This window comes from Tamandua tetradactyla, chromosome 3 (genome assembly GCF_023851605.1).
Source record: "Tamandua tetradactyla isolate mTamTet1 chromosome 3, mTamTet1.pri, whole genome shotgun sequence".
Taxonomy (NCBI): domain Eukaryota; kingdom Metazoa; phylum Chordata; class Mammalia; order Pilosa; family Myrmecophagidae; genus Tamandua; species Tamandua tetradactyla.
In genome coordinates, this window is record NC_135329.1 from 154,837,015 (window position 1) to 154,864,081 (window position 27,067).

A 27,067-nucleotide genomic window follows, 5' to 3' on the forward strand; every position below is an offset into this window, starting at 1 on the left:
TTTATAGGACTTCAGAAACTAATCAAGACCCACTCAAATGGTTGGAGACATGTCATCCCCTAATCCAGTTTAACAACCATTCTTAACTAAATCACATCATCCAGGGAGATGATCTCATCACAGTTTCAAACACACAGTATTGAATAGAGATTATTCTACCTTTATGAAATGGGATTTATATTAAAACATGGCTTTTCTTAGAGGCCATACTTCCTTTCAAACCAGCACAGTTCTCATTTCCTATGGAGCATTTGGCTTCCAAATATGTTACCACATGTTCCCCTGTCTTCTCTGAAAGCAAGAAATACCTGAGAGGCAAAGTTGCCACATTTACAGAGTTTGGGGGCTGGCTTCGCCTATAGAAAAGCTGTGTTGTGAGTTTTGCATTCCTTTAGAGTAATTTAAAAGCTCTGAGGTCAGGGGAGGGTCATGTGAATACCATGCATTCTTCACACTTTTTAAAAAGGAAATCTTAAGTGGAAAAAACACACACACAAGAGGCAGTTATAGTATTGGTTGGCTTAAAATGGACATAAACACTACACTAAAAAAATAGACAAAACAAAAAAAAGTATACCAAATGAAGGTACAAGGAAGTGGTTCCCATGCAGAAGGGTTTGCCCAACCAAATGCAGTTACTCCAAGCCATTGGTTCTTTGGAGAAGCAAACAGTGAGTTATCTCACATACTGCCCTTCACACAGATCCTGTTGCCTTCACGCCTCCCTCATACCTATTGCCTAATACTAATTTTTTCTTCTCCCTTCACCCTCACCTGAGTCTCAATTGAACATGGAGTGAGGCCCCCAAGCTGGCCTCCTGTACATTCTCTGGGCTCCTTCCCTTGAGAGCAGACCAGCACTCCTTTCATCCATAAACCAATCTCAGCTCCTTGCTTTCTATTTCCTTCCTTTTTTATGTTTCCTAAATCAGATGGCTTGCTTCTTCCAAATAACACACCTACCTTCTTCCTTTCATCCTACACCAGGCAATTAGTTCTATTGCTTGCTGCCCATTCCTTCACCCAATTCCATATTTTCCACGTATATTTTTAATAATTGTCTTCTACATTCCAAGCTTTACAAATAGATGGCATATGAGTGAAACACATTAAACTGTATTTTAAGGTTAAAAGTTATGCAATGTATTGGTCACCCGTGAAAAGTAAAATTGGACTTTGTACACTACATAATTCAATTACAGTACTTGACAGACCAACAAAACCAGGATAAATTGACTGTGACATTGTTCTTTATAAAGTTTACTTCCCCACCCCTACCCCGCCCCCAAGATATTTTGCTCTTAAAGCCAAAAGGTGACCATTACACATTTACCTCTTTCCAAGCTTTCATGAGTCTGCTTCTAATTATTCACAGAAGGAATCACATTTCATTAATACAGATACATATACCACATTAAAAGACACTGTCTCCATGGCAGTTTGCTAATAGATCTGAGGGAAGGCACAGGAGTTAAAGGCACTTATTAAATGCCTCTAATGTGGAGAAACTTTTATATTGGAGTGCTTAGTAGATGTATGAAATTACCTCCATAAAATTTAATTACTGTCTAGAACAGTGATATGCATAGAAGTCACTCAATTATCTTGTTACAATGCCAATTCCAGTTCAGTAGATTTACATGGGGCCTGAGATCTTCGTTTCTAAGAATTTCCAAGTTGGAGACTGAACTTTAAGTAGCCAGGGTCAAGACAGAGTATTAGTGATTATTTGAAAAGTAAGGAATGATTCCTCCTATCCATAGAAATCAAAGGCACATTTTCTACTGTAACAGATGATTTAACTGGTAAGAGAGCATACATGACCCTGTTTTTGGTTACTGAAAATTTCAACCTCTCACAGTGGGAGTTTTTGGGGACACATACCTGCAAAATTGAAGTGAACAGTATAAAAGGGAGGTAACGGATATGGTTGAAAGGGGAGACATGACAGAGTCTCTCGTTGTGGTCAAAGGCAGTCTAACTTCTGAGTTTGGGGGGTCAGAATTCCTTGGACTTCAATCCAGGCTCCTCCATATGTTAACTGCATGACCTTGCACAAATTTTTGCCCCTTCAGGCCTTGCCTCCACCACAGTTTCTCATCCATAAATAAGATAAGAATCTTACCAGGATAATAATGCCTCAAAACGTAGGAAGGAGGAATGAAGAGACAATGCGAGAAAAGAATGCAATGCTGTAGTAAGATCATAATGAACTTAAATAAATACCAAATAGTTGTAATCTTTGATTCTCAGTGGCGAAAAACTTTTATCACATTGAGATGCAAAGAAGGATCTCTAAGCATTACAAATGTTAAGCGAACGGCCTAGAAATGCATTAATGTTGCTAAAAGACAAAAAGCTCCAAATAAAGCTTCAAATAAACATGTTGGCCCAAACACAGGACTTATATCTTGAATATTTAGGAGTCCCTCAAAAGAGATGGCAGGTATGGAATGTAGAGGTTCATTTTTACTTTAAAATGTATATTATCTTTATTGTCTGAAGATATATGTATATTTATCTTTATTGTACCAAATGATGGATATATTTTGCAATTCTTAAAAAAGGAATGAAACAGAGTACAGAGGCTTACTGCTGTTTCCAATGGAAAACTGTGATTGATATCTAACAAATTTTCTAAGTTAAAAGATCGCCTTTAAAAGCTTTTCAATGTCAAGTGAAAAACTTCATATAATCACCTTTAAGTTAAAAAATGTGGATATATCATGCATCTGATAACTAGACAACTTTCTACATTTTCAGCTGGAATGTTTTGCCATCAAGGAGACACGGTGTAAGAGGTGACACATATTGTGCCAATTACTCTTAATTCAGTTAATCGAAACTTACTAGGTCTTTACATTGACTTGATTCTCTTTGCTTATTATCCTTAGGTGTTGCCTTATTCTCACTGTTCTTTCTTCACACAGCTTTCCCTTCCACTGTGCATCTGCCCTGCCCCACACAGATGCAGCAGAAAGCAAAAAAAAAAAAAAAAAAAGAGACCTTTTGGACTAGAGAGACCTAAAACTAAATCGAGTCTGGAGTTTGCCATTTAAGAATTATAAAGCCTTGGAGAAGGCTATTTCTCTGAGACTTGGTGACTTTTACTCAGATCAATAGCCACTTTGCTGGATTATTATAAGGACTTGGGGTTATATTTTTTAAGCATTTAAAACAAGCTGTACATAAAAAATTGGCAATAAATATAAACTTTTATTATTACTTAAGATTCAACTCATATACCACCTCTGCCAAGAGTTCTTCTTGGAAGTGTTAGAGATGGCAGCAATCTTCACCTCCTCTATATCGAGATGAATTTTATTTGCACCTCTTTTATGGGCTTGATTAATTTTTATGTGACATTTTAGTTATTTACATGTTTGTATTATTTCCTATATACGACTTGAAATTTTTAAAGGATTCTTGTCTCTATATTCCTTACACACCAGGAGCTTGCAAATAATAGGTATAATGATGTGTTCAATGAATTTTTTTAAAAGAACAAAAATAACTTTCTGACAAAACTTATGTCAATTTTTAAAATTGCTTACTTCTGTTTTTCCCTGATTCTCCAACTGTTCAATGCCACACCAAATTGAATTGCATCACACACCAAATGTTTCACAATATTTTCCCTCAAATATGATTTATTTAGCAATCACATATAATAGGAAATACAGAGAATTACAGCAGAATAAAAACACAAGAACTGTAGATTGCCATATTAAAATTAAATAAAAGAGGTACTAGTTAAATGAAAAGGCATATGAAATTGCAGGATACATATGTTGGGTAGCTGAGCACAAAACTGCAAAGCAGGACACTCAAGGTGCAGCAGCCTAACTCAGCCATCCCTTTCTTCAGTACTCGACACTGCTGTTTGCAGAAAGGAGCAAGTACAGGTAACTCCACTCTGACTTCCTGCTAATTAGTAGCTTGCTTGCTTTCCTTCTTCTCCAACGATGTAGAAGGGGCTGGATGAGATGGTGCTGAAAATGTCACCTGCTGGCATGAGAGAGAGAGAGAGAGAAAGAAGAGGGGCAGAGCGAGAGAGGAGTGGAGGGCGGGACAGAGAAAGAAGGAAGGAAGGAATAAAGAAGGTACATAAGGGGAAAGCTAGAAGGAGCGAGGGACGGAGAGAGAACAGGAAAAGAAAAAGTGCATCAAGCAGCAATGACAGCTCCTCCAAGGAAATGGAGCATCTTTTCTCCACTCCCTCTGGAGTACAGTCACAGTGTTTTATAAATGTGGACAATTACGTTAAAGCCCAGGTACAGAAGTTGAAAAAATCTTTATATTCCTCTATTTTCAGTAACAAAGTCTACAGATCTTAAAGTATTAGCAGGAACAAAGTACACGTTTCCTCTGGCATTTGACAAACAGAGTTTCAATTCACTTCTCCCTCAAATATAGCTTTACTGAAAGACTACTGGTTCAAATAGGAATAATATTAATCATATTTCCCAGATAGTCTGATTCTATTTTAAATGCAAAATATCTTTTTTTGGCTAGTAAATAGCTAATTTAAAAATACCTTAAAAGCAGTAATTATAGTTTTTCCATAAATAGAAATAAAAAGTCTATTTATAAAGGACAAAAAGTCACCACGATGTTCATAGCTATATATTTTCCCCAACACATCATTATAGATCAATCTTTACTGTTTACATTTAAAATCTCAATTGCATTGTAACGTCTATGGTACAACTCAATTATTTAGCTGTGTTCTGCCCAAGGCTCAGTTGAAACACACGCTAAGGATTTTATTCACAAAATATTTTAAAGCACTTTATACACCATCTATGCACAAATATATTTTAAATTTGAATGATGCATATGAAATATGCATTTGGAATATGGCTTACACATTTAAAAGTGAGCTAAGTCGTGAGTTATATAATCCCACTGCTTAGGCTTAAAAGCTTCTGATTGTATCCATTTCTAAAATATTGCTTTGCATTATGGAACTCAGGAAAGAAGCAGGTACAATAGATAACTCATTAGGATGTACCTGTACTTCTTCACTTCATTCTTTAATTGAAGGCTATTCTTTTTTTTAACTAACCAATTTCTATCTTTCACAAAGTCACTTAACTTCATAATCATTGGAGCACTTGTACAGTGAAAGATACAGCCCCTAATTGTGCTTGACCTTTCTTCTTAGCTAATAACAAAAACAATGGTTATTTAGTTTGGAGTAAAGGAAAGGCCTTGCGCATGCTCAAGCAAAACATGACAAGGAAGCAGGGATTTTCCAAGGAGTTTTCCACAGTTTGTTTCTGTGTAGTAAAATTAAAATGCCATGTCATATAATGTTATTTGTACAGAAAAGTGTGGGCTTCCATTTTCATAGACATTTTCAAATACACACACACAGAGACTCACACGCATACATACACACACACTTCTTATCTCTTGGCCTGGAAGATGTTCTACCAAGTCCTGTCACCAGGCACACTCCAATCTCAGTTCTAGTGTCCATCTCCAACAGCAGCTGAAACTTCCTGTTACTGTGGATTTTAGGTAACGTGTGACTTGCATTGCAGGTGAATAGTTTGAAACCACGGTGATGGATGCAGGTTGGTCCACTGGTTTCAGGGGAAGTTTTCACTGCTTTTTCCCAGCTCTAGAGTTTCAATGAGGTTTTTTCCATTAAGTTACAAAGCCAGTGCAATACTTCATTGGTGCCATAGAACTTCAGCCAGAATTTGGGAACAGTTCCACTTCTAAGTTTGTCTCCATGAATTTAAAATGACAAGGACAATTTAAATAACCTGTTCCTCAGAATGCAAAAAAATATTTTCCATAACTTTGTTTAGCTTTCCCCTCACGTTGGACCCTGAAAATTTTGTCGTGAATTCGAAAATGTCCTCATATTCTGCACATGTAAGCAATAAACATTTTTAAACTGTCCAACTTTTGCGTCAAAAATGTCTCTGGCTTAACTGAAGAAGGCCAAATTGTGGATAAAATTAATGGCAGAAACACTGACCAATAATGCTAACAGCAACTTTGTGTTCACTTGGCCTAAGTTATCAGCTCAGAATGTATGTTCTTCTTATTAAATCCTTCTACAGGAGTCCAGAAAAATGGCCTGATCCAAGTGTATGCTGAAAGAGGAGAACACAGCTTTGTGGAAAGTTGAGGATTTAGGATATTTTAGTGCTTATGAACCTGAAATAAAATCCAAATGAAAATGATGATCATGATTTGATCATGTATTCAGGCAATTTCACATTCAACTTTGTACTACTTTGTCAAAAAACAAGGGATTTTTCAGTATATAATAAATACTGATTTTCTATCACTTGGAATTCCTATTGTGTGTCTGTGTGTGTGTGTGTGTCTTAATTCCAGTGAGAACTTTGATTCTTTGGATCAGAAGTCACAAACTCAAATAGCCATAGAGTCCTGGCTTAAGCCATGTCTAGAGATATTCAAAGAGATATTTTATATCAGTGTGGAACAAAGCAAATCTATTGGCTAAATTCAGCCAAAAAGTCCGCAGATTTTTACCTTGTCTTAGACAGTCCACTCAACACTAAAGAGCTGACATGGCTAGGATGAGGAAGCACTTCACTCCCAACAAGAAACAGGAATGGTGCTGATTTGCTTTCAAATGCCAGCAATCTCTGACATATTTTTCAAGGAAGACAGTATGATAAATGATATGCCATCATATTTTAAATAATAAAGCAACATGGAATTGTACATCCATTTTTCTCTTTCACATTAAAAAAACATAGAAGAAAACTATAAGCAAAACAATACACTTCTGTGGACTGAAATCTCTTAGAAATTCTAGTGAAAATTATACAATAGTTTGAAAGGCAGATTTACCTTTCAAGAGGTAAATTATTTCTTATTTCTTGACCTATATAAAGTGTTACACATTTATTTATGGAGTCTCAACAGGCACAAGTTTAATCAATCTTCAATATTTTTCTGGGAAAGTCAACTTTTTTCCACATCTCATAGTGGAACCTCCACCTTGAAAAGGAAGCAGGTAATGAGCTTCAGAGTTCTGGGGAGAAAATCCCCTCCTCAACTGGATTTCTACTGCCCCCCAACTTCACAGCTGCCCAGTTCTGGCCAGGCTGCCACGAAATATCCACCTTCCATGATGCTGGCCAGCAAGTATAAGCTCTTGGTCACAAGGAAGGTATGGAGAATTCGTGAACTAGGAGCCTACAGGTAAAACATGACCCTGAGACATTATGTCTAGTTCACATGGTGTTTCAAAAATTGTGAGCCAACATGAAAAATTGGAAGACTTTGCATAAGAAAATCTCTTAACCAATAAAAATATCTGGAAATAATAGCAAAAGTCTTCTAGAGCCAAAGTTTGGTTGGCTAGAGGCTGCAGTTTGGGGGTGCCATGATTTCTCTGTTTCCATGGCTACTCCTTACTGTTTCCCAGACAGATGCCCGAGCCACGGGTACCAACTGTCACCTTTCCTGCACTCTGTTGTTCATAAACCTTGCTCACTTCCATTACTTTCGGGACCTGCCTCTCCCTTGAAGGCATGCGAATCTCACCTATTAAAGATGTATCTTGGAAGCCTGTACTTTGAACACAGGGCTTTGTCAAACTAGGAAGGAATATAAATGATTTGGTTGGTTCTGTTGGAAAAAATAAGTCAAATAGCCTGCTGGGGTTTGAATATCACTAGTTCGAACGGATCTCAAAAACTTGGCAAGTTTGGCAAGTTTATGGGTATTTTTATTAAAAAAAAAAAAAAAGGAGAGACCTCATTAGCACTAATTGCATCCCATCACCAGAACCTTACAGATAATTTATTTTTTGCCTTAGACATTTTCATGTATCAAATAGTCATTTCAGTTATTTTTAAAAATGTACTGGTAACTTGTGTTTCCTACTCACTACTCTTGGAAAATGTTCATAGATATTCCAGCTCGATATCATAAATTCTTAGGAAATGCTGAGCCTAAATTTTGAAGATAAATAATGCACATTGACTTGGAGACATTATAAGAATCATGCTTAATTACGTTTAACTCAGTTTTCTTCTGACATTTATTTGAAAACAAAACCCTTTGTTATTTAAAACATCTATCAATTACTTCACTTAATTAGTATTTCCTGAAAGCAATACTCTGGGGCTCTGTCGTATATCATCAGGACTCAAGGAATCTTCTGAAAGGACCTTTGGCTCTAAAGGTAATAAAGTTATAGCTTGAGGGAGGAGTGACAAGGAATTGCTGCAGCTAACACGAGGCGATCATTTATAGTAATTACCTATAAATATGGGTTTTAGTTGCTGAACAGCCACTCTGTAGCTTGACTTCTTTCTGACTTTCAAATGTAAAATATGAATCACAATCACTAACTCTGGAATTGTTGAAAGGACCAAGGGAAATCCCAGATGTAGGATGTTCACCACAGTGTCTGACACTTGGCAATTAATCACTATTAATGAAGTGATTAATACAAATAATAGTATTACAGTCAACTCAAGAACACTGAGGAAAGAATTATCTTAAACCTAGTCACACTTTAACTCTTTCATATCTAAAGCAACATCTGAGAGAGTAACGATTGTATCTCAAAGATTTTGTGTGTTACCCTCAGCATTTTCTTTCACCCTGCCCCCATCTCAGTGACAGGACTCATTAACGCACTTGGGTCTTATTTTTTTATTTTTTTGAGGATACACTAAGACAGCGTCATTATAATTACACATTCTACCTTTCTAATTCCTTGCTCCTCCTCTCTAGGCCCAAGACAGTGGTTATTAACTTAAGTAAACAGAAATATCAAAGGCCAGGTTTATTACAAATTCAGATTCCCAAGGCATCATTCCCATTATTAATGATATGGTAAATTGATGGCAATCCCTAGAAGTTGAACTTTTTAAAAGATAACCACTGACACGAATGTTCACAGATGTTGGTGCCCATTGATGTTTCTTAATATGTTCTTCCCTTGTTACCGAGTGTAAAACATTCATGTTTCTTACATGAAGTAGAAAAATAAATCAGGATTAAATCTCCCTGTGGACTACATAGCTCATTTTTAAAGGACTAAAACATCTCTGAAGTATAATTGTATTGATGAGCAAATGAAGGACACTTTGAAAAGGTAAAGGTGAAAAGGTAAATGTTTCAATTTACCTGATAAGGTTTTGTTTCAGATGATAGAGATTTTTAACAAGAATACAGGAAGACATTTAAACAAGAGAATTTTACCTCTTAAAATATTCTACAAACATTCATTTTAGAAATTAGGTTTCTTGTCTAAAAAGTAAAATTACCTCTTGTATTTAAAATGATAGAGGCCGTTAAGATGTTTCAGACCTACAGATCTGTATCAGTATGTTTTTCTTCAGCATTTACTAAGTCTTCTGAGTTCTTAAGATGATCAGGCTCACCTGAAAAAACAACAAGAAGCAAACAAAAACAAAATAGGTCTTTGGAAAAACCCAAAAAAGTCAAGAGATTAAAGCAGCTTGCAAAATTGATGCAAGATTGGATTTTACAATGAATTTTGTGGCTTATTTCTCCAAAGATACAAGCTTTTACTTTTCAGGCTGTGAATTTATTGAGTGTAACAAGTCATCTTCTGGTGGTTATACAACTCTTTGAAGTCGCAATTTAATTTAGGAATACAGAAATGAAACAGATGAGACATGTTTAGACATCTATTAAACCACATAAAAAACTCGTAAAACTCGTGCATGTTTCCTGCAAATATTTTTTAAATTGAAACAAATTACTTTAAACATTTTCTTTAAGAATCAGTGTCTTTTACCACACACCACTTAGTTGCTTTGAATTTAAAACAAATGAATATAAGTGAATAGTAATGTTTAAGATAAGCATAGTCTGCCTAATAGTCTGGAATTTACAATCTTAGAATCACTCAGCTTCTACATAAACTTTGAAAAAAAATGAAACATTAGCACAGAAAATGTTCCAATATTCCTGGAGAGGTTGTAGAGGATCTATTAAAGGTAGAGACATAATACAAACATTTGAAAAGATTTCTTATGAGAAAGTAAAATAGGCAAAATTTTTTTTGAGTCAGCTACTTAAAAATACCTTGATATTTCAGGAATTGTTCCTGTATAATGGAATGCTCCTTCTGAGGGGGTTAGAGCTAACTCTTTTGTAGACACATTGATGGGCTCTTCAGAGATGCAACAATGGCTGGTGACTTCTTACCAGCTTGGCGTGGGAACATGACTTTCTGGCTCCTTAAGTTCTACAGCCCCTGAGAACATGTTGGTTTATCTTCAACTTCTGTCTGCTGAGGTCCCATCACCCTTCCCAACATAGATGGGCCACACTTCCTTCACTGAAACAGTCAGGAAGCATCTGTTCCCATTAACTATTTGAGGAAAGGCTGAAACCTACACAGCTTTCTATCCTTTGACTCATCTGTCATCGCCCTTGAGATCTTTTACATAGATAGAACCAGACTCAATTCCTAATAACTCCTTAACTTCAAGTTCTCCAAGTGTTCTAGTAAAAACCTTCCTTGACTGTAGATGAAGAAGGAAGCATTTATATACTTTCTCCAAAAACTGAGCTCTCTTTAAATAAATTCTCTCACAAATTCTTCTTAAATCTTCAACCACCTGACCCTTTCATTTGTTTGAGCTGGGAGAGAACTTTAAGAGTTCAATAACTGGCTTTTGAATCTTCTTTGAAATTTCTGTCTCATACCTCAATTTTTGTTCTGGCATTTATCATTTTAAGATCTTACTTTAAGCTTCTGACTTAACTGTCCTGTGACTTAGACTAGATTAAAACAGACCAAGCAGGCTAGAATAGAATGTAACATAACATAACAGAATGGAATAGACTGAATTAAAAGGAAGGAATATAAGTTACTTATTCCCAAAATTTTTGAGGGAGCTTTTCATAATGGGCAAAGGACACTGAGACCAACTTACCACTAACTATTTTTATTTCTGGAGGAAAATTAACTCACCAAATACAAACGAGTGAAAGAGGAACAAATTAATCAAAATGGTAATAATATAACTATTATAAAAGATAAATCCCAAAAGGATACACAGATGACATCCTACTGTAATTCCCTACATGCAGTTAGAAAAACAGTCATTAAAATTATAAACAAATCAAGACAAGAGTTACACAGCACTATAATAAAGTGTCTTTCTTGAAAACTAGAATCCCAGCTGTTTGCACATGCCCAACATTGCCAAGCATTTTCATGGTAGCCAGATTGCTTAGGAAAACACAGAGTCCTCAGCAAATAAACTTTTAATTAATGACTCTTTAGTTGTAGAAGTCTTTATAATTAATTTAGACAATACTACTTGTAATTAACCCTTTCTTTAAGAAGAAAGACATATCATTTTGTCAGAAAAGAAGAAATGTAGAATGGTATGATTTCTAAATGTTGGGTTAATTTCTTTTTTTTCCGTTAATTAATAAAAAAAAAAAAAGAAAGAAGAAATGACTTGCATTTTTGGTCACCAAAGATTATTTTAGATGATCTTCATTTTCCATGAAAGATCTATAAGAGACCTTGTGAAACATCTAGTCTAAAGCTCTAAACATATTTGAATCATGGGTCCCTCTTGTAACATAGTAAAACCTATGAATTCCTTTTCATGAAAAATTCTTGGATAATTAAAATAAAATACATAGGATTACGAAGGATTCACTTATAGTAAATTATAAATATTTTATCAAGATATTTAAATGAGCCCAGTGGTGTGATATGGTAATATAAATGCTTATTTGTTAAAACACTAAATAACAGGGCTAGATGCAGGTATAATATGTATTACATTTGATATAATGATAACAAATGATATTTCAAGATCTTCAAGAATTTTAACGTGTTATGGAAATATCTATAATTTCTACTGGTGACAAACACAAGTTCCACGAATGTTAGCGTATTGAGCCCTACAAATGTAGGAGATGCCCATTCACTTAAAGGTTATTAAAATTCACTCTTCAAGTGTATAGATCCTATCTTCACATCAAAAGCTTAGAACCTTTGATTTAATCTAACTTTATTTTATAGTTGAGGAACAGGCCAAGAATAATCAAGAGATTTCCTCCAATGCAGACAAAACTAGAATATAAACTCAAAACTGTTGGCTTTTAATTAATTATTACTTCCATAAGAACAATAAACTGCTGTTGGAATTTCAATTTACTGAAGTGATTTGGAAGCTTGCACATGAACGAAGATACCCATTAGGAATGCGAACATAATATATGGTCTGTTCAAAGCAAGTGCCTAGAGGGTTGTTCAGCCTACTTCCAGGAAAAATGTAGTAAAAGTGAAGGACTTCTGTTCATCTCAAACAGCTTATAAATGCTCATTTAACCAGTTCAAAAAGGTAAAATTTGGAAAAATAATATGTAAAGTGATGGAAATAATCCTGGCTTTGCTTTATAAATGAGTCTAAATTTGGCCAGGGGATGGGAGACAGTAGTAGGAAAGAGACCTATCAAAAGAAACAGAAAACCTCTCAATTTAGATAATCCAGGCTCTCAGCTTACAATTTGAGCTGACTATTATTTTATTGGAATCATAGTGTGTTAGATTCATAGATGCTTTAAAGATATACTCGAGGGCAGCAGTACAGCAAAGCACAGTATCAAATGAATATTAGCGTCTCCAGTGCTCCAGGTATGGTCTCCTTTGAAGTATTATTTGAAAATAACCCATGAGGATAAATTATTATACAATCAAAGGTATGATAATAAGAATCAACACTTTGTGACTACCTCCTAGATGGGAGACACTATTCTAAGTGCTTCACGTGTCTTAATTCTCTCTTAATCCTCACAGTAATTTTATGAAATAGGGTTTATAAATTGTGGAAATTGAGGCTGAGATGTAGCTCAAGTAATCTGTCCAAGATCTCAAAGTAGGTACATGACCAAATTCCTTGGAAAAAGCCAAACAAAATCTTGACCTCTAGCTGCTGTTTTTCCCAAACTCTAATTACTCATATACTCTCTTTACTATTTCTTCCATATCAACATGCAACCTATCCTCTTATTTACCTAATATTTTTAAAAGACTTTAAATGTACTCTCTTTTTAAAAATTAGTTTGTTTTAAATAGCAATTTTCAAAAAATAGAAATAACAGATTTGATGTACTAGTTGTATTTTTCTAATATATAGGATTTATTATTACCACAAAAGTTAATTTCTAGGCATAGAAGACAATTATTGATCTAACTTTACACTTTATAATGCATTCTCACATATATTTCTGACTTGTGTAGCCCCCAAATCCTTGAATGTGAGTAGGAAATTCATCACAATTATTTCCACCTTTGAGTTGAGGAACATATAATCAGAAGAGATAATGGACTTCTCCAAGGCAACATAACCTTTGTGACTATGTTGAGTCCCAAATTACCCTCAGAAAAATACTCTAGCCAATCTCCATATTTAACAAGGATGTTGATTGAACGGTATACCCCAGATGGACAGGTTTTTAGTCTTGGTCTACATTTTGGTACGTGTGGGCCCATTGTAAATCAAGATGTTACTTCATTTAATGTGTGGCCAATTAAATCAGTTTGGGCTTTAATCTTTACTACTGGAGTCCTTTATAAGCAAAATGAAAGTCAGAGAGAAGCCAACCAGAGGGAGTAGCCAGGAGCTGGCAGTCAGTGGAACCTGGAAGAGAAAGGAGAAAACGCTACCATATGCACTGCATTGCCCTGTTTTTAACAGAAAAGCTAAGGACCAGGGATCACACCACAGTCTTCTGGGAGAGAGCAGCCCTGTGCTGATGCCTTCATTTTGAACTTCACCTAGTCTCAAAACTGCAAGCTAACACATTTTCATTGTTGAAGCCAAACCACTGTCTGATATTTGTTTAGGCAGCAGGGAAACTAAAACAGCAATAGCGAACAGTGTTCTTAAAATACCTCACAATAAAACTGGTTTGAGCAGCCTCTTCCTCAGAGACTAGTTCTGGAGTGACAACTGCATTCTCATTTCTTCATGGGGAAATTGTTACTTTTGCTACATATAACAGTAATTCCTCAAGCTGGCAGATTTGGTTACGTTGCTTCCATTTTACTTTTGGTCTTTTTTTGTAGCTTATGTTGCAAATAATCAGAATGAATTGATGGGTGAAGATTAAAAGCTATAGCCACCGGAAAAATGTAATGTTAGATAAATCAGAACTTCTGATTCTGACTACAGTATTGGCATCAAGATAACATGATTTGAAATAGAAAATCTTTTGAAACCAGAAGAAAGTACTCTCCCTAATTAGGGTTTTCCTTTTATTTTATTTTATTATTTATTTATTTATTTATTTTTTTGCATGGGCAGGCACCAGGAATTGAACCTGGGTCTCCAGCATGGCAGGTGAGAATTCTGATACTGAGCCACCATCACACTGCCAGGTTTTGCTTTTACTTTAAATGCATCTGGACTGAGTAACCCTTTTTAAGGGTTTAAGTACCCTTTCTGCCTATTACTCTGTAGAGTGCATGAAGAAAATAAGAGAAGGGAGGACTGAACACTAAGTACCAAGAAAGATAAGATTAAGAAGATGGATCTGCTGAAGAAAATCACCTGTATCCTAAACGTGCTAGTTCCAAACATGCAAAGTCAGAAGAATATCATCTTTGATAATTTGTTGACAAAATACAAATCAAGAAACATTTCAGTTATTTCTTGGTAGACTAAAGCAAAGCAAAAAAAAAATCTAATTTCAAGGAAAATACATCGATTTACATTAGCAAACTCTAGAATGAATCATAGCCCCAATGCATATGTGTTAGACAACTAAATATGCAATGTATTCTGCAGGTGATCTATGGACATTGACTGTCCTTGAGGAGTAGGGGGGTGGTTGGGAAGGTGGCATCTGAGACAGAAGGTCTGGAATACTGAAGTTTAGGCCATTCAGATCTCATTTGTCTGCCGAAAAAAGTGGCAGGAACTGTTATGGAAACTACAAGATTTGGTTCCTAGAGAAAATTTGATCTACTAGGCAATATGGGGATACTTCACTCTCTCAGGGAAAAGATGACATGAAAATTAGTCTGGGAGAAATGCCGAAAATTCAATTTTTTTCTAAACTTTTATAAATAGCAATTACATGGAGAATACTGATGAAACTTAAAAGCTCTAACTTCTTTTGAATAATAAATTAATTGAGAGGTACATTGTTGGTATGATTTTCTTCTGCATTTGTATGGTATAATAGAATTTCATTTTCCACTCATACTGTGTTTTAAAGCCTCTAATAATAACTTTTCAACTTCTTTGGAAGATGTTGATCTATGACTTTATCAACAATTTGCTGCAGAGATGAACAGAGACAGCTGTTAAAACCCATCTATGCCCCTCTTGAAGCCCTTAGGGGTCCTGGTTTTACCCATTTTCAGAGAAATTGTCTATTGCTCTTGGAGAGTAATTCCAATCAAGAGGAACCATGTTTGGAATTTAGATTTATATTGTAGAACTCAGAATAATCAGATTTGTAATGAATAAAGTATTCTGCTTAATTGGGTTTTCTAGTTAAAGATGAACTAAGAAAAAATGACTTCAGTTGCTGTTAGTAAAAATGTTTTTTCAATATATAAATCTACTTCTAATGTAGGACCACTGAATATAATTCAACTTGTTCTGATGACAGATAATCTTGCAATAAGAACTGAGGTATGGTGTTCTCAACATAAACCATTGATTCTGATTCTATTATACATATAGAATAGATAGTCATTCATGCTTACTGGCTCAGGGTAATCACATTAGTGAAGGCTTACTATGTGCCAAGCACCATACTAAGTGGTTTACATATTTTATCACTTAATCCTCCCAACAATTTTTATTCTCTGAGGTCATGCATCACGTAAGAGGCAGGGCTGGCCTCCAACCCAAGAGCTGTGCACTTTACCACTATGCTAAAGAATTTGGTCATACAGGGCTAACTCCCTGACCCAAAGATTAAAATTTCTATTGGATTTGAAAGAATAAACCATTCACTATTGTCTAGGGCAAAACAACTGTGAAGTTTTGAATTGGAAACATAGAGTAAATACCGTTTTTTGTCTATCTGCTCATGACAATTTACTAGGACTAGAAATTCAATTCTTCAAGGAAGATTGAGTAGTTTGATACTAAGGAGTCTGAACAGCACTCATTCTCTAAGAAAAAAGACTCTTCTGCCTAATAAACCCTGCAGGCTAAAGAGGTATTCAAATAGCAAACCCACACATGTCCTATACCCTGGAGGATTTCAAAGTAAAAAGCTGTAAGAAGGGGACAAATTTTCTCTTGCTAATGTCTTGGTGGAGAAATCGTTGAGATTTGTGACTCCAGGAATATTCAGATGCTATTCAATTTAAAGTTCGGTATAAATGTACAACTTGAGTATTATGCTTCCAAAATCAAAAGAGTGAGTGAAAAAGCCTGTCACTTTCTTATCTTGATGAATCCTGACTCTCCATCCTGCAGCACCATACACAACCATTCACTGTAGACCTCTGTAATTTCAAATTACACATATTATTTATTTTTTCCTTTGAATTTTCAAGGAATAGTCTCACCCACAGATTATAAACATCACAAATTTCTTAAGTTTTAGTGCTTGTTCATCAACAAATTCTTTAGCGGAGTGAATATTTTTTGCATGAGTTTCCATCTAAGGAAGTGAAGAGAAGAAACAGATAGTCAGGAAAAGATGTCGCCTTCGATTTTGTTCTTCATTTTCCCCATGAGACCCAAACTGCTTACTGTCTTCACCAAGGTGAATATATAATTTTCAGAGGTGGAAACCTAATATAATAAAAAAGATTAGGCAAAAAAGATTATGCTGGTGGTATGAATAATTCAAACTTCAAGGGGACAAGTTTCATAGGTAATCTCTAAATTTCGTTTGATAAATTTGTAGGCTGAGTTGAATTGAGGCTACCATATCCCCAAACAGATAATTGTTTATTCTGTCTTATTTAGCTTTAAATCACCACATCTTAGAGGGATTGTTAGTACATAAATTGAGGAATGTCCAATAATCAGGCTGAGATAGAAATCAATCCCATATATCCAGTTTTCCTTTAACCTTAGATAAGAATGACACTAGTTTTCTTACAAAATGTCTCTCATGCTGTCTCTTTTTCTTCTATATCCATGTTCCTTGCACTTCACTGGCTAAAAGGAGGAGTTATTTGAAGTGATGTATTGAGAGATTTACTCTCATGTCCTTATAGTTTTTGAAATTGTGTCTCTTGGATATAATAAATAAGTTGCTCCTTTTGTTGTATACTTATAAATTGTAAAGCCATACTCTAAAATGAAAGCACTTAAAGCAATTAGTCAAAAAGTATTTCCCTGACCTACAGACTTTGTAATAAGAAATGCGGGAAGTGTTGGGGTCTCTGATCTATAAAGACTAGAACAGAATTACTTTTATAATGGAACTGAACTTATTTAACATAATGTGGATTTCTCTATTATCACTACATTAAACTAAATTGAAAATTGTTATCTTGTTCTTGTGGAACTACTTTTATTTGATGAGATTTCTATTTCTTACTGATGCCTGTGGTGTCCCTTAGTTAGGAGATTTGGTCTTCACATTTTATGAAAGCCTAAGGCAAGATGAAAAGGTAAGGAGGGAACACATGATCCTTTTGAATGTATCCCATGTCCAGAAGTGTGGTTAGTGATGAGTTAGAAGCATTTAATGGATTCTTGTGCTGAATTCCTCTTTTACTCTCAGTAAAATTTCCTGATATGAATCAGACTTAGTGCAAGGCTATCAAAAGTATTCCCTGTAGTCTCCCTTTAAAGACTATGCCTAATTGTGCTTTTTAGACATTGAGATAAAATTGGGGCATCAGGTTCATGAAGGCTTTTACCATTTCATCTTGAAGACTTATACCCTAAATACTTCCTAAAAGAATCTCTTGGATCATTTATCTTTTCCTTTTCATAATTTCTTCTCATGAGAAGGAGCAAAATATGGACATTAAATATATATAAGAAACACTGAAGACTTGACCCATAAGTCTCCTTTGCATTATTTCTGGGAACTACCTAGATTCCCATCATTAAGAGAGAAGTTATATTAACCAAGGTATCAAAGAGGAACAAAGGTCTCAAAAGCAGACCCAGGAGAATGGAAGAGTATTGGGTGTATAAAAAGTAAAAATCTAGTCATGAATTAAAGGATAAAAATTAAGACAGTAAAAATTCATTTAAGATAGAATTGAATTGTCATAATTCAAGTTTTAAGAAAAAAATGAATTGCCATAAATCAGGTTTGCTAGACTTAGTGCATCTGAATTTTTTTTAGTGTAGCTGCCTTTAGGTCTACAGAAGGTTTTGCTTTTATCTTTTCTTAAAGAGTTCTATGCTAAGAAATATCAAAGATGAGCATGTTAAGTGGCTGAAACCTTGAAAAGAAGACATGTAGATAAAGGTTGTTTATTTTCAGCTTTCCAAATTGGAAAGCTGTATCATTTATTTATTTATTTTTTTTAATTTTAATTTTTTTTTATTAACGGAAAGAAAAAAAGAAAAAAGAAATTAACACAACATTTAGAAATCATACCGTTCTACATATGCACTCAGTAATTCTTAACATCATCACATAGATGCATGATCATTGTTTCTTAGTACATTTGCATCGGTTTAGAGGAACTAGCAACACAACAGAAAAAGATATAAAATGTTAATATAAAGAAAAGAAATAAAAGTAGTAATAATAGTAAAAAACAACAACAACAAACAAACCAACAAGCAAACAAAAACAAAAAAAACCCTATAGCTCAGATGCAGCTTCATTCAGTGTTTTAACATGATTACTTTACAATTAGGTATTATTGTGCTGTCCATTTTTGAGTTTTTGTATCTAGTCCTGTTGCACAGTCTGTATCCCTTCAGCTTCAATTACCCATTGTCTTACCCTGTTTCTAACTCCTGCTGAACTCTGTTACCAATGACATATTTCAGGTTTATTCTCGAATGTCCGTTCACATCAGTGGGACCATACAGTATTTGTCCTTTAGTTTTTGGCTGGATTCACTCAGCATAATATTCTCTAGGTCCATCCATGTTATTACATGGTTCATAAGTTTATCTTGTCTTAAAGCTGCATAATATTCCATCGTATGTATATACCACAGTTTGTTTAGCCACTCTTCTGTTGATGGAGATTTTGGCTGTTTCCATCTCTTTGCAATTGTAAATAACGCTGCTATAAACATTGGTGTGCAAATGTCCGTTTGTGTCTTTGCCCTTAAGTCCTTTGAGTAGATGCCTAGCAATGGTATTGCTGGGTCGTATGGCAATTCTATATTCAGCTTTTTGAGGAACCGCCAAACTGCCTTCCACAGTGGTTGCACCATTTGACATTCCCACCAACAGTGAATAAGTGTGCCTCTTTCTCCGCATCCTCTCCAGCACTTGTCATTTTCTGTTTTGTTGATAATGGCCATTCTGGTGGGTGTGAGATGATATCTCATTGTGGTTTTGATTTGCATTTCTCTAATGGCCAGGGACATTGAGCATCTCTTCATGTGCCTCTTGGCCATCCGTATTTCTTCTTCTGGTAGGTGTCTGTTCAAGTCTTTTTCCCATTTTGTAATTGGGTTGGCTGTCTTTTTGTTGTTGAGTTGAACAATCTCTTTATAAATTCTGGATACTAGACCTTTATCTGATATGTTGTTTCCAAATATTGTCTCCCATTGTGTAGGCTGTCTTTCTACTTTCTTGATGAAGTTCTTTGATGCACAAAAGTGTTTAATTTTGAGGAGCTCCCATTTATTTATTTCTTTCTTCAGTGCTCTTGCTTTAGGTTTAAGGTCCATAAAACCGCCTCCAGTTGTAAGATTCGTAAGATATCTCCCTACATTTTCCTCTAACTGTTTTATGGTCTTAGACCTAATGTTTAGATCTTTGATCCATTTTGAGTTAATTTTTGTATAAGGTGTGAGATACGGGTCTTCTTTCATTCTTTTACTTATGGATATCCAGTTCTCTAGGCACCATTTATTGAAGAGACTGTTCTGTCCCAGGTGAGTTGGCTTGACTGCCTTATCAAAGATCAAATGTCCATAGATGAGAGGGTCTATATCTGAGCACTCTATTCGATTCCATTGGTCGATATATCTATCTTTATGCCAATACCATGCTGTTTTGACCACTGTGGCTTCATAATATGCCTTAAAGTCCGGCATCACTAGACCTCCAGCTTCGTTTTTTTTCCTCAAGATGTTTTTAGCAATTCGGAGCAAACTGCCCTTCCAGATAAATTTGCTGATTGGTTTTTCTAATTGTGAAAAATAAGTTGTTGGGATTTTGATTGGTATTGCATTGAATCTGTAGATGAGTTTAGGTAGGATTGACATCTTAATTATATTTAGTCTTCCAATCCATGAACACGGTATGCCCTTCCATCTATTTAGGTCTTCTGTGATTTCTTTTAACAGTTTTTTGTAGTTTTCTTTATATAGGTTTTTTGTCTCTTTGGTTAAATTTATTCCTAGGTATTTTATTCTTTTAGTTGCGATTGTAAATGGGATTCGTTTCTTGATTTCCACCTCAGCTTGTTCATTACTAGTGTATAGAAAAGCTACAGATTTTTGAATGTTGATCTTGTAGCCTGCTACTTTGCTGTACTCATTTATTAGCTCTAGTAATTTTGTTGTGGATTTTTCTGGGTTTTCTACATATAGTATCATATCGTCTGCAAACAGTGATAGTTTTACTTCTTCCTTTCCAATTTTGATGCCTTGTATTTCTTTTTCTTGCCTAATTGCTCTGGCTAGAACTTCCAACACAATGTTGAATAATAGTGGTGATAGTGGACATCCTTGTCTTGTTCCTGATCTTAGGGGGAAAGTTTTCAATTTTTCCCTATTGAGGATGATATTAGCTGTGGGTTTTTCATATATTCCCTCTATCATTTTAAGGAAGTTCCCTTGTATTCCTATTTTTTGAAGTGTTTTCAGCAGGAAAGGATGTTGAATCTTGTCAAATGCCTTCTCTGCATCAATTGAGATGATCATGTGATTTTTCTCCTTTGATTTGTTGATATGGTGTATTACATTAATTGATTTTCTTAAGTTGAACCATCCTTGCATACCTGGGATGAATCCTACTTGGTCATGATGTATAATTCTTTTAATGTGTTGTTGGATACGATTTGCTAGAATTTTATGGAGGATTTTTGCATCTATATTCATTAGAGAGATTGGTCTGTAGTTTTCTTTTTTTCTAATATCTTTGCCTGGTTTTGGTATGAGGGTGATGTTGACTTCATAGAATGAATTAGGTAGTTTTCCCTCCACTTCGATTATGTTGAAGAGTTTGAGGAGAGTAGGTACTAATTCTTTCTGGAATGTTTGATAGAATTCACATGTGAAGCCGTCTGGTCCTGGACTTTTCTTTTTAGGGAGCTTTTGAATAACTAATTCAATCTCTTTACTTGTGATTGGTTTGTTGAGGTCGTCTATTTCTTCTTGAGTCAAAGTTGGTTGTTCATGTCTTTCCAGGAACCTGTCCATTTCATCTAAATTGTTGTATTTATTAGCGTAAAGTTGTTCATAGTATCCTGTTATTACCTCCTTTATTTCTGTGAGGTCAGTATTATGTCTCCTCTTCCATTTCTAATCTTATTTATTTGCATCCTCTCTCTTCTTCTTTTTGTCAATCTTGCTAAGGGCCCATCAATCTTGCTGATTTTCTCATAGAACCAACTTCTGGTCTTATTGATTTTCTCTATTGTTTTCATGTTTTCAATTTCATTTATTTCTGCTCTAATCTTTGTTATTTCTTTCCTTTTGCTTGCTTTGGGATTAGTTTGCTGTTCTTTCTCCAGTTCTTCCAAGTGGACAGTTAATTCCTGAATTTTTGCCTTTTCTTCTTTTCTGATAAAGGCATTTAGGGCAATAAATTTCCCTCTTAGCACTGCCTTTGCTGCGTCCCATAAGTTTTGATATGTTGTGTCTTCATTTTCATTTGCCTCTAGGTATTTACTAATTTCTCTTGCAATTTCTTCTTTGACCCACTTGTTGTTTAAGAGTGTGTTGTTGAGCCTCCATGTATTTATGAATTTTCTGGCACTCCGCCTATTATTGATTTCCAACTTCATTCCTTTATGATCCGAGAAAGTGTTGTGCATGATTTCAATCTTTTTAAATTTGTTAAGACTTGCTTTGTGACCCAGCATATGGTCTATCTTTGAGAATGATCCATGAGCACTTGAGAAAAAGGTGTATCCTGCTGTTGTGGGATGTAATGTCCTATAAATGTCTGTTAAGTCAAGCTCATTTATAGTAATATTCAGGTTCTCTATTTCTTTATTGATCCTCTGTCTAGATGTTCTGTCCATTGATGAGAGTGGTGAATTGAAGTCTCCAACCTTTATGGTATATGTGTCTATTTCCCTTTTCAGTGTTTGCAGTGTATTCCTCATGTATTTTGGGGCATTCTGGTTCGGTGCGTAAATATTTATGATTGTTATGTCTTCTTGCTTAATTGTTCCTTTTAATAGTATATAGTGTCCTTCTTTGTCTCTTTTAACTGTTTTACATTTGAAGTCTAATTTGTTGGATATTAGTATTGCCACTCCTGCTCTTTTCTGGTTGTTATTTGCATGAAATATCTTTTCCCAACCTTTCACTTTCAACCTATGTTTATCTTTGGGTCTAAGATGTGTTTCCTGTGGACAGCATATAGAAGGATCCTGTTTTTTAATCCATTCTGCCAGTCTATGTCTTTTGATTGGGGAATTCAGTCCATTAACATTTAGAGTTATTACTGTTTGGATAATATTTTCCTCTACCATTTTGCCTTTTGTATTATATATATCATATCTGACTTTCCTTCTTTCTACACTTTTCTCCATGTCTCTCTCTTCTGTCTTTTTGTATCTGACTCTAGTGCTTCCTTTAGTATTTCTTGCAGAGCTGGTCTCTTGGTCACAAATTCTCTCAGTGACTTTTTGTCTGAGAATGTTTTAATTTCTCCCTCATTTTTGAAGGACAATTTTGCTGGATATAGGAGTCTTGGCTGGCAGTTTTTCTCTTTTAGTAACTTAAATATATCATCCCACTGTCTTCTAGCTTCCATGGTTTCTGCTGAGAAATCTACACATAGTCTTATTGGGTTTCCCTTGTATGTGACAGATTGTTTTTCTCTCGCTGCTTTCAAGATCCTCTCTTTCTCTTTGACCTCTGACATTCTAACTAGTAAGTGTCTTGGGGAACGCCTATTTGTGTCTAATCTCTTTGGGGTGCGCTGCACTTCTTGGATCTGTAATTTTAGGTCTTTCATAAGAGTTGGGAAATTTTCAGTGATAATTTCTTCCATTAGTTTTTCTCCTCCTTTTCCCTTCTCTTCTCCTTCTGGGACACCCACTACACGTATATTTGTACGGTTCACATTGTCCTTGAGTTCCCTGATACCTTGTTCAAATTTTTCCATTCTTTTCCGGATAGTTTCTGTTTCTTTTTGGAATTCAGATGTTTCATCCTCCAAATCACTAATTCTATCTTCTGTCTCTTTAAATCTGTCATTGTAGGTATCTATTGTTTTTTCCATCTTTTCTACTTTATCTTTCACTTCCATAAGTTCTGTGATTTGTTTTTTCAGTTTTTCTATTTCTTCTTTATGTTCAGCCCATGTCTTCTTCATGTCCTCCCTCAATTTATCGATTTCGTTTTTGAAGAGGTTTTCCATTTCTGTTCGTATATTCAGCATTAGTTGTTTCAGCTCCTGTATCTCATTTGAACTATTGGTTTCTTCATTTGACTGGGCCATATGTTCAATTTTCTGAGCGTGATCCGTTATCTTCTGCTGGTGTCTGGGCATTTAGTCAGATTTCCCTGGGTGTTCGACCCCACAGGTTGAAAGATTTTTCTGTGCAATCTCTGGGTTCTGTTTTTCTTATCCTGCCCAGTAGGTGGCGCTCGTGGCACACGTTTGTCTACGGTTCCACCAGTGAAAGTTGCTGTGGGCCCTTTAACTCTGGAAAATTCTCGCCGTAGGGGAGGTTCGGCAGCCGAAGCGTCTTGGAAGAATGCCAGCCGGCCTGGGGTTCCGAATGCGGGGAGGGTCGCCGGCCGCCGCAGCACGGGAGAGCGTCCGGCCGAATTAGCTAGTCGGCCCGGGGCACCAAGCGTGGCGGGAGGGCGCCAGCTGTCGCAGCCCGGGAGAGTGCACTGTTCCCAGCCGGACGGGGGAGTCACGTGTTTGGAAGGGATCCCCCGGTCACTGTTCTCTGCAGTCTGGGGATTTCCGACCCAACTATCTCAGTTGGTCCGGGGGGCCTCGCGTGGTGGGGGCACCAGCCGCCGCGGCCTAAGGGGACCGCCTGTCCAATTCTACCAGCTGGCCTGGGAAGGTGGAAGGGAGGGACTCCGGTCGCTTGCCGTCCCACCCAGGAAAGCCCGTGCCCCTTGGTGATCTCACCGGAGCTGGTTCTCCCAGATAGTCAGCCGTTCCAGGATGGGGTACGCCGTCCCTTTAATCTCCCTCGTGGCTCCGGGAGCTGCTCTGTATTATCTCCACTCCCCCAGTAGCTGTTCTGGAGGAGGAAAGGTGAGGGCGGCAAGGCTGCCGAGGCTGGTAGCGGAGGAGCCGGTGAAGGCGGGGGAAGAGGGCACCGTGGTGATTGGAGAGCCGCCGGAGCAGGAGGGGAAAGAGGGGGGAGAAGGAGGGCGGGCTGGTCGGCTGCTGCGGGGCGTGGGCGCCGCGCGGCGGGCCGGCAGAGAAAGAGGGGGGAGAAGGAGGGCGGGCGGGTCGGCTGCTGCGGGGCGTGGGCTCCGCACGGCTCATTTATTTTTAACCAGGCAATTCAATTCCTTTATTCACTCATCCAGAAAATTGGATGGATTTGAGAAATATGTGGGAAATGTACTCTATGGGCTGACTTGATGATTAGTTAAGAATGAAAAGGTGAGAGAAGAGTCAATATCAATCCACCATACAGTGATTCATTCAAATGGTTGATGGAATTGACCCATTGCAAGTTTTGCCATGGAATAAGTAAAATCTCACATCGAGATTATTTTTGGCAGTAGTGTTTTTCGATGGCAGTCTTCCTCAAGGAAGCCTTCTATAAAATCTCCCTTGACTAGAGGCATGTACATGAGACCAGGAGAAGAGTAATAATTATTGTGGAATACACTAAGTTTTAAGCACTTTACATATATTAACTCATTTAGTCATCATAATTGCTTTGTGAGATAGACACTATTTTTATCATTTCTACTTTTCAGATGAGCAAAGTGAAACACACAGAGATTAAACAACTGGCTCAAGGACACAGAACTAATAAGTAATGGAATGAAGATTGAAACAAGAGTCTACTTCCAGAATCCTAGCACTTAACTTGATACTATGCTGCCTCCTTGGATAAAATTTAATACCTGCTATGTTTTGTTTTTCCTCAGTGTATTTCATGTCTTATCTTTGAAATTAAATCTCATGAGCAAATATAATTGACTTTTTTCTAAAGGCACAGCCCAGACAGTAAGAATAATTAGACTTTGTGAAAATATATTCTTTAATATTAGACAACATCCAGTCCCAGCTACTTAATTATTTGGGTGGTACAACTAGTCTAGTATAATTAACCTTTAAGAGTAGCTCTTAAAAAATGGGCTATCTTTAGGGGGAAGATAGCTTGGCTAACATTAAACTAAATCATGTAGTGGATGAGTCATTTTCAAATCGAACAAAAATAGTGTATTAAAGTATGCTTACCTCTGCCACTCATTGCCATTATAAACATATTTTGTCAAAAATTTCTGTTCCTTAAAATTTTTACAAATCATATTTTAATGGAAGGGAACCATTAAAGTGGATGGTCTGAGGAATAAATTGTAAAATTAATACAAAAGCTAAATTAACTGTATAAAAGTCACACTATCTTTTTGATGTTTTAGAAAAGGGACATACAAAGTGAAAGTGAGTGGATAGGCTTTATTAAAAAAAATAACAGTCAAAATTAGTGATTAGCCACTCAGAGAAAATTTATTGGCATTCACCACATTATCTTAGCAAAGAGAAATGCTGCACAGAGCCTCTAAACAGATATTTGAAAGCACAAAGATGCTGATTTAGCCATCAGATGAATCTATTCCCATACCAGGTCAATCGAGGAATTTGTAGCTATTTTTTATATGGTTCATGATACTAAATGAGCAAATGCAAAATTGGATTCCCTTTCTTTCACAGGGCCAGGTAGATTTCCAGCAAGTAGATTGAAATCTCCATGCCTTTTGGTTAAATTGGAGCTGTCACAATGCATAATGCTTTATTTTAAAAAGGTATTTCATTGATCAGGAAAATATATGCTTCTGTAGTCTAGATTTTGCTTCTGAAAAATATATATACTTATTAACAATCTAGAGAAAATGTCAAGAAGTTGTAAAAAAGTTAAATTGTAATTAATATTTATAATCAGTTCATATTTGCATGAATTACTATGGTGAAAATATGAAGATAAATATATTTGATTTATTTTTTTAATTTTCAACATACTGTGCTTTGCTACTGAAATCTTTTGTGATTCCCGTATTCATGAATAGTGATCTTGAGAGGATTCATTTTCATTTCTTCTAATTCAACTTATTTCCTTCCACTTGAATTGTTGCCTAAAACTCATTCTGCATCAAAGCCTAGATTACTAGGTAGTACAAGTCCTCACACATGGAAGACACATAATAAGTGTTTGTGCATTTTGACTAGAGTAGACACTCTCAGAATCTAATGGGAAGTTATTTTGAAGGATACTAATATCATTTATTTAAAAATAGTATAGAAGATTTGGTAGGATTGTATTATATAAAGAAAAAATACATTATTTTACAAATAAAAATAATATACACGTACTTCTTTTTTATATCAGAAAACATTCTTTCCTATTAATCTTTTGTTAATAACACTAACCAAAATAAATAAAATAAATTCCTTTACGGAAATAAAGAGTTGAAGGGGCCAGTGCTATTATACAGGTTTCAACATGATTTTAGGAATAATTTCACTCTATCATTCCTTCCTCTTCTGAGAAAATATTCAGAAAATCACTAATATTTTGTGCGTGTATCTTGAAACTT

The 27,067-nt window shown here is 35.9% G+C and overlaps 1 protein-coding gene across 8 annotated transcripts in view; it reads right to left on the reverse strand.

Moving 5' to 3' along the window:
* Positions 1-3,646: 3,646 nt before the first annotated feature.
* PDE1A (phosphodiesterase 1A) overlaps positions 3,647-27,067 on the reverse strand; it is a 371,779-nt gene continuing 348,358 nt past the window's right edge. The window contains exons 14-16 of one of the 8 annotated variants that reach the window (XR_013172924.1): positions 9,279-9,395; positions 5,409-6,177; positions 3,656-4,119 (exon numbers count right to left, since the gene is read on the reverse strand). Coding sequence is in view for 3 of the 8 variants with exons in the window: in XM_077154369.1 (XP_077010484.1) it covers positions 9,322-9,395 (74 nt within the window). In the remaining 5 variants the exon portion in view is untranslated. Of the gene's footprint in view, positions 6,178-9,278; positions 9,396-15,522; positions 16,776-27,067 lie in introns of those variants that run through there. The other 7 variants (XM_077154369.1, XM_077154370.1, XR_013172922.1 and 4 more) reach the window with 7 other exon arrangements.